At 41.6% G+C, this 11,398-nt stretch overlaps 1 protein-coding gene across 1 annotated transcript; it reads left to right on the top strand.

Annotated features, from left to right (window-relative positions):
* Positions 1–731: 731 nt before the first annotated feature.
* On the top strand, positions 732–7,237 carry LOC104547111 (F-box-like/WD repeat-containing protein TBL1X). The gene is made up of 6 exons (XM_010192684.1): positions 732–850; positions 2,319–2,393; positions 3,353–3,480; positions 4,667–4,832; positions 5,613–5,714; positions 6,845–7,237. Exons 1-6 carry the CDS (start codon positions 788–790, stop codon positions 6,869–6,871), a joined length of 561 nt encoding a protein of 186 aa, XP_010190986.1. The 5' UTR covers positions 732–787; the 3' UTR covers positions 6,872–7,237.
* Positions 7,238–11,398: the final 4,161 nt, after the last annotated feature.

Raw genomic sequence — 11,398 nt, forward strand, 5'->3', positions numbered from 1 at the left:
GTTTTTTTCTATGCTTTTAGCCAAGTGTGTGTGTTGCACAGAGGGACCAGTTTACATATGCACGTGCTACCTCTGTACAAATTTTCATTACCTCAGTCCTAGTTAAAGCCAAACTCTCTACAGAAGTTCTTCCTCTCCCTTCAGATCAGCTTGATCAATGTCTCTCTCCTAAATCAGTCCCCAACCAAATTAAATTGAATGTAGTTGTTATTAATCCCTGTCTGCGCAGAGCTATAGGTTGGTATCAGTGGTTGTGTGTAGGAGTCGGTCACCTGCTGCTTCTCCCTCCTGGATGCTGTTTCTGGCATTCACAGCAACATTTTTTCCAAGCCAGCTAAAATTACCTGCTTTTTGGCTGGATGAGTTTTCTTCCAGATTCTTTGCTGAACTGGTTTACAGGGAAGTGAATGGTATAGATGGCACAAGAGAAGTGCGCAGCTGGGAGTGGGGACGGTGGAAGCAGGTTGTTTTGTCCTCTGTTTGGAGAACTTTACCCAAAAGATTCTCAGTAGCTGCCATGCAAAGGATCCAGTTCACCCACTATGAGAGAAAAAATGATTTGTGCCCTTCAGGCTGTCCCTGTCACCCCTGTAACTGGTTACAGGTGGCAGGCCAAGAACCAGCTTTGAGTCTGTTTGATCCAGATGGGTGACAGGAGAAAAATGATTTGGGATAGCTGTTTCTTTGCGGTATTCCCTGATATTCCTTCTCTTGGTTGTGCTTCGCAGCTCCTGCTCTGGATGTAGACTGGCAGAACAACACTACTTTTGCCTCCTGCAGCACTGACATGTGCATTCACGTATGCAGACTTGGCTGTGATCGTCCTGTTAAAACCTTTCAAGGACACACAGTAAGTTTAAGAAGTCCCAGATTTCCATGATAAGCTCCCAGCAGCATGTTACGGTGATGGTAGGTGATGTGTTTGCACGGCGTGTTCTAGCACCAAAGGCGCTACATCCATTACTCCCCTGAAACCGTATTCCTCGGGAGTGACTCACTGCCTGAGAGAGGGTATAAAATGTTCTCCATCACTGCAGGAGGTGAAACCTGCAGCTTAATCAGTGAGACTGTTTATATGTAGCATGAGCTGCAGACTTGAGGGCACATTAATAAATAAGATTTTGGTTTCCACTGGCTTAATTTCCTTTAGTAAATGAGAACTATGAATAAGGAGAGAACAGTTTACCTCCAGCCACCGTTCAGTTTTAGAAGCAATTTAATAAGATCTATTTAAGATGTATTTCCCACCTCGTTTCCTGGTGGTATTTAATGACCATCAAAGGCCAGTTTTTCTAGCTTTCATGAGAAAACAGCTATCATATACTGGCCTGTAATTTAGATATTAACTTACAGAACTTGCTATCTTCTCACTGAGGAAAAACTGGGCATTTGGAGGCCTTTTCTCTAGTCTATAGTTAAACTGATATTAAACTGGTATTTTATGACAGGTTGTACATTCCTACTAACAGACTGGTGCTTTTTATGATTAAATGAAATGCACCATTTTGCACATGATCCAAATGTTTACTTCAAATATCCGTACAGTTCCTTTTAATTATTACTGAAACATATAAAGTGGATAAAGCAAAATTTAAATATTTTCCAGGATTATTTTGACTGAGACTCTGAGCCAATTTATGTTTTTAAAGGAATCTTACCCTTTTATTAAATCGTTTTGCCTCCCACGTGCATGACTCTCAAAAAAGCACAGAAAACTTACACATTACCAAGGAGGTACACTAGGCTGAATTAATTACGAAGTGCTAGAAAGATTGATAAAGAAAGCATCATAAACTACTCAATATTCTGTCCTGGATTTAATTGCACATACAGCTCTGTTTAGAGAGACCAGCACTGTTGTAGAGCTGTAATACTAAGAATTATAGACTCAGCAAAACTTTACACCTCACCCGTATTTTCTATTGAAAATCTGTATCTCTCAGATCTACAGAATATTAACTGAAGAAATATCTCAATTTTAAAAATAAGTTAATGGTGTATCATCAATCTGTCTGGTTTCAGGGTTTATTTAAATCCTAGCATATGAAGAGAGAGCATGAGAGACTTTGTGCCAGCACATGAACGAGAAGAATGCTTGTGTGTGCTGTTCACAAGCACAGAATAGTTACCATTCCTAAATGACACTTAAATAGCAGGTTAAGGAAGCAGGACTGCTTTTGTTCAACCGTAAAGCAACAGGGGCTGTCATTTGTGGCTGAACTTGTTGCGTGCATGAACCGTGAGTGCCCTCTGCTGGCTGCCTAGTGCCATGCAGGTAACCAGAATATCTGACTAATGAAATCACTCTTTTATTTCAGAATGAGGTTAACGCAATCAAATGGGACCCATCTGGCATGCTACTAGCATCTTGCTCCGATGATATGACATTAAAGGTAATATAATTTCCATTCCCGCCATTCAAAAAGAAATATAACATTTATGTCTTATTTTGTAATCTTCTCCAGAATGCTGGTACTGCATCACTTAAAACTCTGCATGAACAATAGTTTCATTTTGTCCCGTATTTCTTAAAGTCAATGTAGAGGATTAAACACAGAGAAGCGTCAATAGAACATGGCTAAGCTTTGCATAACATTTCCAAAAGGAGGCTCAAGTACGCTGATGAAAATTCAGCATAAAGGCACATCATTTCCCTCATAGTGCAGACTTATAACAAGCGAGTGAAATAGTTTCTGTATTTTTCTTATTTCTTGGAAACTGACTGACTAAATTTGAGTTATTTTACCTGCTCTGTGAATTAGCTTCATCTTGTTTTCTGAGTTACCTGAAGAAAAGATCTACTAAATCACCTGTCATCTTCTTTGTCTCAGGCTGAAGTATTTGGCCGTGTAACAGAGCATAAATAGCTGATCTTGTTCCATTGTCTGTGCTGTTAAAAACATCAGGAAAGGAAAATTTAATTTGGCTCTTGACTGGCATAAGAGAAAATAATTAGGTTCTAAGCAGTTACCGAAACTTTGTATTTTCCTTCTTTAAAATGACGGCTGTTGCAATGTGTGACTTAAACTTCAAATTAAACTTCTTTAAATGGAGTAACTTAAGCTTCTGTATGAAAATACAATTACAGGCTATGGGCAGTACAGCAACCATTTAGTTGTTCTTATCTATTGAATAAATTGTATTAAAAGTGTTGCTCTTTCCCCTAAAGGTGTTATTCTAAGGTGTGTGCATCGTAGGTGCCAAACTGCTGCATTAATAAACTTATGTTTACATGTATGCATGTGTGTCAAGATCTTAAATAAACAAATGATAAGAATAACACGGAACTGAAATATTTCAGCTGAGATTAGTAACATCACCATTTTTCCCCTTCACAATCACTCTGACTTAGATTTGGAGTATGAAGCAAGATACCTGCGTACATGATCTTCAGGCTCACAGCAAAGAGATTTATACTATCAAATGGAGTCCTACAGGACCAGGCACCAGCAACCCAAACTCCAACATCATGTTAGCAAGGTAAAAATACACCTTTCTCTGTTGCCTACCAAGAAGAAGGATCATCTTTCTGACATGTAACTCTACTGTCGCCTTGCCGTCAGTCTTCCTGCAGATACTTCCAGTATCTACGTTTGTAAACCAGGGGGATGGAAACAAAGGGAAAGGAATCATATTTGAAAAAGAAAGAAGAAAAAAATTATAACTGAGTCATGTGATATTTAACTTTTCAGCTGCCTTGATAATAGGATTGTAAATTTGGCATTGCACCTCCACATCCGCCATCCGGTTGTTAGGAATGAAAGCACTTGATGAGACAGATGGCAGCCCATGCAGTTAGGTGAAACGTCTGCTAACCTGGGCCATGCAACTCACTTGGGCAGATGCTGACAATTCTTATAGCCTTGTTAACTAGAGAAAAGCTTGGGTAATCTTTAAAATTCCACTTGGAAATCTTTCCAAATTCTTCTTTCCGTTTAGAAAATATGCCATCAGTGCCAGTTGATGGCAGTACTATGGGATTATCAAATCAGCTCGTGGTGTATTCAGTTTGGGGAGGAGTTGCATCAGCGCTTCTTAGTCTGGAGCGGACAGGGCAGAACTTTACCGTCTTGGAGTTGTTCTTTTGATGTTATTTTTAATACCAATTATTTCTTTTGCCTTTCTCTAAGCCCACAGTTTGAGATTTAGATGGAGTGTGGCAAAAATCAGCACTGAAACAAAAGAAACACAGTTCTGGAGAACTGCAGAATGCCAATTCATTAAATAATGCAAATCTATTAGGAATAAGACCCCTCTGGAACCTTTTATCCTATTAATGACAGCATGTATATGTATATGTATATGTATATGTATATGTATATGTATATGTATATGTATACATTTTTGTTTACCTTTCTGAGTAATAAGAGATAGAATCTGAAAAGGAGGGAGCTTGGCCCTTTTAGGGTTGGTGATCTGCTCCTATATACAGCACCCCTAGATAAACTCAAGGGGCCCTCGTACAAGAATTCAATTCTGTAGAGATAGTCCTTGTCAAAAGAATCATGAAGGCTTTAGTGAGTATTAGCTTTTCTGTTTGAAACATCATTTCTTGCTTAGCCAGGGGAAAAAACCCTTTGGTATTCTCTTAAAACATTTACAGTATCAAAATACACATTGATTAACACCCAAATTAAGACATGCTTGTGTTTGAATGTTTTTGCAGTGCTTCGTTTGATTCCACTGTTCGGCTGTGGGACGTTGACCGGGGAGTCTGCATCCATACATTAACAAAACATCAAGAGCCTGTCTACAGCGTAGCTTTTAGTCCTGATGGAAAATATCTAGCCAGTGGGTCCTTTGACAAATGTGTCCATATATGGAATACTCAGGTACTGTGAAGCACGTCTCGTTTAGATGACACATGAATAGCAAAAGCTTAAATGGAAAATATATGTAGCTCTGTAGCATACGACCTGCCAGCCAGGGTCAACCTGATTGTATTGGGTGATGCAAATCTCAGCGTAACAGTTGAGCTGCTCAGGTGGCGTGAGGTGACTCTCCAGACTGTTTCTGCCCAGGCTTCACTGTATGCTAAAACACAAGCATGCGTGAGAATGGGTACATCACGTTGTGCCGTCAGCTTTGTGAAGCAAAAGTGCGGATTGTTTCTTAAAAATAAGTGATACTTTTGTTTAGTAACAAGCTGGGTTCAGGTGTGAGTCCAGTGCACCTGGCTTGTACTTTATTTTGAGGAGATGATAGATACAAGGGGAGTACAGGCTGGGGACTGGGGTTATTCTGGACAAAAGTGGGAAATCATAGTTCCACAGATTTAATTCTGGATACTGATGCCTCACAGCCCAAATTAAGAACAAACTGTAGAAAAGACCACCTCAGCCTAACTCCCCAGGCCTTTGCTGCTACAGAGTTGACAAAAGCAGATGTCTTAAGTGTCCTACTGTGTAAATTGCTTTCTGGAGAAGCCTGTTTCTCTTTCTTATCAAAGACCAGTTTCCCAACTACAGCACCTTATGGAGATGACCATAGTTGGGTGATGCGAATAGCTCCCCCTCGCCACCACTCTCTTCTTTTTAATATAGTGCCATGCAACAGGAAAAAAAGAAGGGGAACTTGTGTATCAAGTGTTTGCATGCTGTTTTGCTTTGCAGAGTGGAACTCTAGTACATAGCTACCGAGGCACCGGGGGCATCTTTGAAGTCTGCTGGAATGCTAGAGGAGACAAAGTGGGAGCAAGCGCATCAGACGGATCGGTAAGGAGCTTTACACACTGTAAATGCTGGGTGGAGGTCGCTCTTCTGGAGAGCGTCAACCAAAAACCATACGTGCCATGCTGCCTTCTCTGCACAGAGCTTAAGGGGAGGCAGCTCCAGACAGAAATAAGTAGTTCTGTGGAGTATAGTCAAAACACTCTTGCTTTGGAAAAGGGTTTTGAATACTAGGAGAGGGTGCTTCTGTTGAAAATCAAGAACGCTTGTGGAATAGGTAGATGTTGGCGGAAGACGGGAATGACTTTTAAATACGTATTTGATAAGAACAACAGTAGTGTTGTTTCTATCATTTTTTATCTCATCTGTCAATTTTTAATGAAGATCAGGTCACAGCAGTCAACTCTCTAATAAACAGTTGTCCTGGGGCTTTCTAACTTCTGTCCCACAGAAGAAGTTTACCCTTGAATAGTACCTAAAGGAGAAAGTTTTCAGCATGATACCCAAAAGATTTCATTGTGTGGTAAAGGAAAATTATTGCCATAGAGATACTGACTATTCATTACTGTTAATGTTACTTTAAAAAAAATTCAGTTCTGGTGTGATCAGCTTGTGAAGGATGCACAGCTGTTGTAACACACTCTACAGCTTTTTACACTAACTCTTCTGCGTGGCTGGCTGGCGTAACTACTCTGGAGCAGTATTTTTCAGCTGGTTTTGACAAAGGGTGCACCTACAACACGGTTCAGTTGCTTGAGCTTAGTTGTGCCATCTGAAATGGTGCCATGCCTGGCTTCCAACAGCTGCTCCAAGCAAGTGCGTGTCCTGTGCCATGCATCTATTTTGGATATATTTCAGAAATGGAAGTGAGCACTGTTGCCTAAGCAACTGAATAGAGCCCATAGTCTTAGCAGGAGCGTGGCACCAAAATGTTTGTTTGTAACCCCATGAAAGCCCAGGTAAATGTTCAATGTATGGTTGTAACTTGGGTTTTCTCCCGTGTCGGTTTGTTCCCTTGCTTGCATGCACGTGAGCAGGCACTTGAGACGGACGGATTTGAAGCTGGGGAGTATAAAATACAGCTGGTCGATCAACCTCGGTATGGGGCCGCGTATGAACAGGATTTCCACATCACCTTCTGAAATGGTTCTTAATGCCGAGTCTTTTCTCTCCAGGTTTGTGTTCTAGATCTGCGGAAGTAAAAATGAGATGTTTTAGAAGAAATTTCAAATGGACCAGCAGTGAATGTGTGGGGAGAAGCACTCTTCAAAACTATTCTTAACAGCTCCAGAACTGTACGAACTTGAACAAAGTTAGAGTGTACCGTGAAACCAACTCTCCCTGACCACAGGTGTCTAGTATTTTGTCCGTAACCTTCATCAAGGAGTAAAAACACAGTCACTTCAGAGGGGGAGGGAATGGTTTCCACCTGGAACATTCAGCCTTGGAAGCATGAAGCCACCAGCTTGGCATTGCACTGTTTGGTTTGCGTCTGAGAACTTGCTCTGATGGCTGGGGAAAAAAAGCTGTGCCAAAAAAAAAAATTAATAAAAAAAAAAAAAGAAAAATGCTGTGATAAACCAAAAGGGAAAAAAAAATCCTCCTCCATGCGGTGTTGTATTTTTTCCTTCCAATTTGGACACTACAGTTGCTCTCCCAAAGGACGTTCAAAGACCAGTTTGTACTGATGAAATGCTCAACTTTGTAATCACAACACTTTCTATTTTCTAGACTACTTTTTTTGTTCAGTGGTTTTTCTATCAGCTGGAATATTACAGCCTGGAGGATCCCAGGCTTAGGATGAAACTTTTGTTTTCCTTTTATTTCTCCCTTCCACTCCCAGTTTCTCCTTCCTTTTTTTTTCTCCTCTTTCTTCTTGCCCTTTTTGTTTTTTTCTTTTGCCCTGTATGCCCATAGTAGATGCAGCCAGGTGGACATGACAATGAAAATTTTTGACAGACTGCTTCTCCTCTCTTCTCTCTCTTCCTTTTCCTTTCTTTCTCTCCGTTTAAAAGAAAAAAAATCCTCCATGCTTCAGATCTTAGCGTCTCAAGGGCACTTTCAGCAAATTGTGTAATAAGTGCTTTATATAAGAATGCAGTGCTGGGGAAGATTTTTACAGGAGAAAGATGACTTTTAACAGAAAGAACCCAGTGTATTTTTGGAAAAAAAATATTTTTTATGTTAAACAGTTTTAAAAGCCTAAAACGGCCACCAAATGTAGACCAGTTGTGTAATTCAAGCAAAAAGAATGACACAGAGTCCAAGGAACATGAGAGGTGCAGTATCCTTTTTCTCTTCTCTCTCAGAAAGTGCTGTAAGAAAAGATGCCATTTGATACAATTAATGCCAGTCCTTTACTAAGAGGCCTCTTCCAGCAGCCAGCCATTTATGTAGTCTCATTTTATTTCTGTGGCTGTTTGGTGATGTACACATTTTGAAAGGGATTCCCAAGTTTGAGACTACAAATACAGCATTCATTTTCTTGCATCCATATTTGTGTTTGCCCTTGGTAACCAAGGGAAAACGGTTGTGTATCTTCTTTCCTCTAGTGACAGTTCAGATGTCATGCAGAACATGGCTTTGGCGGCCCGTGGCCTTGCTGAGTGGTGCTTCCTCTGCTACTCATCCCGCTCAGCTGTTTCTCTTCCAGTAAGTCAGTGGGATTTTACCACTGACTTAATGGGACCAGTTGGACCAAGATCTGTTGACTGCATCTGTCACAGTTGAAGAACGGAGTCTTGCCAAGCTCCTGTCCATCCACGGCCAGCACACACCTAGAAGCCGGTTCTTCCATTGCATCGGGCAGTCTGGGGTGCTGCTGTCACCTGGGTCTGCACTTGGAGGCTCCCTGTCTGCCGAGACAGGTGTAGCGTTGAGGTTTGGGTGTCCTCAGTACGGTGATCAGAAGACAACACAGAACTCTTCGTTAGGTGATGACATAATACAGGACACATAAAAGCTATATCTCAACATACAGACTACTGTGAAGTTACAGTGGGTGAAATAATCAGAATGACATTAAAGACTTCCAAAGCACCACCTATCCATTTTGGACGTGATTTCCTCTGGACATCTGCAGTGATGCCTACTGAAGACTGCATTGCTCTCAAAGCAAACAATGCATGCCAAGAAGGATGCATAGGCAGAGTTTACTGGAAGTGCTGTAGACTGTAAGGCAGCCTCAGGGCGGCAGCAGCTGTTATTTAGACAAATCCTCACAAGTGGCTGTGTCAAACAGGCCACAGGCTAGGCTAGGATTTGTAACACAGAGAAAGCCAAACAAGCAGAGAACCCCCTTAACATCCTGTAGTACCTTCTCGCCTAAAGCCACTGTTTCTGCAACACAGGATCTTCCCTTGGACTTGACCGCAGCTGCTGAAGTGGCAACTTGATCTGAGCAAAACCAAAAGCAGAACCCCAGTGCTCAACTGGTGGTGCAAGACCTGCCAAGCATTGTGGTATCGTCATGGCATTGTGGAACCCGTACCTTGGTTTTGCTCCAATGTTTTTCCTCTCTTTATGCTTGCATCTGCACAGTGTCTCAGTCCTTCCAGTGGAACAAGCTGCTGCCAGCTTCAGCTGCGCTTCTTGAAGATACGCATTTGGAAAGGAGAAAAGAAAGAACTGCTGAAAGGGTTACTCAGTCCTGAAAACAGTTATATGAGATTTTGTATATTAAGGACAGTTAGACTTGTTTATATCAAAGAATTGGACACTGGAAGGTATTGAGGATTATTTTTGGTGTTAAATGCGTTTATCTGCTGGTTTTAGTCTTCTGCTCCAAGAGCACAGGCTGTAGATGATTGCAGTTTTGCTCTCTTTTATTATAACCCCGTGTACCTACTAATTTAAAGTCACTACTTCAAAAAAAAAAAGAGGAGTTGTTTGAAGAGAGACTTGAATTTGAATACAAAGGTTTAATATGGTTTTATAAAGCACGGTTGGGTTGATGATTTGACTACAGTCATTACATGTACACGGTTAACTTCCTGAGCTGCTTTTGGGTGGCATTTCTGAGAATAACATGCAGAAGCTCCCGGTCTGCAGGCAGTGGAGGGCAACGTGGATGGAGCCCTGGCCTTGCCTCTGTCCCTTGAGTGATGCCTGAATAGGCCAGGCCTCAGGATTCAAAGAGAGGAGGTTGCTCGGTCCAAGGGTGGTGATGCCCCATGGCTGGCTGCTACATAGCCCGTGTTGCATGGTTGTTCCTGGGATAGATGCTGGAGATAACTCGGCACCGTCCATGGTGCCTGTTTCTTTTTCCTTTTCTTACATTGTCAGAACACCACCTTTCCTCTGCCCGCCTACGTGGAGGTAAGAAGCCAAGAGAAACAAAATCTGTAAGTCAGGTGGTTTGCAAAGCCTATGTGAGAGGCTGCTGGTCCCAAGAGTTTTCTATACAGACCATCAGATTGGAAAGCAGTGTATGTGAGAAGCTAAGAAAATTCACTTTTTTTTTCCCCTCCCAAAGACCCTGAAGACTGGAAGATCCTCAAAGATACTGTAGTAGAGTTTCCAGCTAAAGCAAGGGCAGCTATTAAGGATGGCAGAAGATGTAGTTGCGAAGGTTAATCCTGGCCTACGAAGCTGGTTTCTTCTGTAGATGGGCACTGGGGAGAGAGAGGCATTTCCAGGCTGTGGTTCAGTGTCTACCCCTAAGCCTGGCCCTGCAGGACTGCCCTCATGGGAGCCTTCCTCCCCTGCGGGGCAGTGGCATCCCCCGGCGAGCGCTGCCTTTCGGCAGCTCCCCTGCACCAGAACAGCGGGAACACAGGCCAGTGGGCTTCAGTTTTTTCATACAGTATTTTTCAGTAATTCTGTTTATGGTTCTTTGTAACAGAAGAGAAAATGGAAAACCTAAGTGGCCAAACAGGATTGTAAAACTCAAGAGACCTGCTGGGTTTTGTCATTGCTGGCTGGCTGGAACTGGCCTTGAAGTGAAAACCAAACCATTTCTGACAAACCACCCAAATCTGTGGCTTAGAAGGATACTGAATCTTTTATGTAAAAAACACTGGGTCCCTTATGGGGCACTTAAGGGCCTGACTTACAGGGTTATACACACATTAACCCCATGCTACATCTTAGAAATTTCCTTTTAATTTGTTTTAAAAAAAAAAGAAAAAAAATAGCTAATTTTAGAGCCAAGTGAAGTGCACTTTGTCAAATGTAAGGGTCTGCTTTGTTTTTGGGTTTCTTTTTTCTTTTTCCCTTTTTAATTTTTCCTCCTTTTTTTTTTCCTCCTTTTGCCTTTTTAAAAGATGTGGTTCTTTGTCAATTGCAGAAATGTTCTTTCAGCCACTCACTGAAATCCTGAATTCTGGCTTCTGCAGTTTTTATTGTCTGTGTCAGACTTGCAGCCAGACTTGGTTCTCATTTCAGCATTTCCCAGGTTCTGTTGAAACAACATCAACCCTTATTTTGTTTCTCCCCCACCCACACTTTCTTCAAATTCACCTTGTGTATTGTAGCTCATTTGTTTTAAGGAGAGAATCAACAGATCATATTCAGTGTCTTGAATAAATTGCTATATTTTGATATTAGAGAATTCTGTGCGTGTTGTTCCTTATTCTTTCCTGGCTGGTTTGCATCCTGTGCTCAAGAGCTGGGGTTGGGTGACTTCAGTTGAGTCACGGTGTCGTGACCTAAAGGGTTATACCCAGACTGCATATGTGTGTGTGTGTATTTATATATGTATATCACAGAATCTCAGGAGTTGGAAGGGA

The sequence above is a fragment of the Mesitornis unicolor genome, unplaced genomic scaffold (genome assembly GCF_000695765.1).
Source record: "Mesitornis unicolor isolate BGI_N332 unplaced genomic scaffold, ASM69576v1 scaffold52879, whole genome shotgun sequence".
NCBI classification, from domain to species: domain Eukaryota; kingdom Metazoa; phylum Chordata; class Aves; order Mesitornithiformes; family Mesitornithidae; genus Mesitornis; species Mesitornis unicolor.

What these genes read in the sequence shown, in the direction of transcription:
- LOC104547111 (XM_010192684.1), top strand. Translation starts at nt 788, where the DNA reads ATGTGCATTCACGTATGCAGACTTGGCTGTGATCGTCCTGTTAAAACC. An exon ending in AAACCTTTCAAGGACACACA is followed by an intron (nt 851 to 2,318) that starts GTAAGTTTAAGA and finishes CTTTTATTTCAG; the next exon opens with AATGAGGTTAACGCAATCAA. An exon ending in CAAGCGCATCAGACGGATCG is followed by an intron (nt 5,715 to 6,844) that starts GTAAGGAGCTTT and finishes TTTTCTCTCCAG; the next exon opens with GTTTGTGTTCTAGATCTGCG.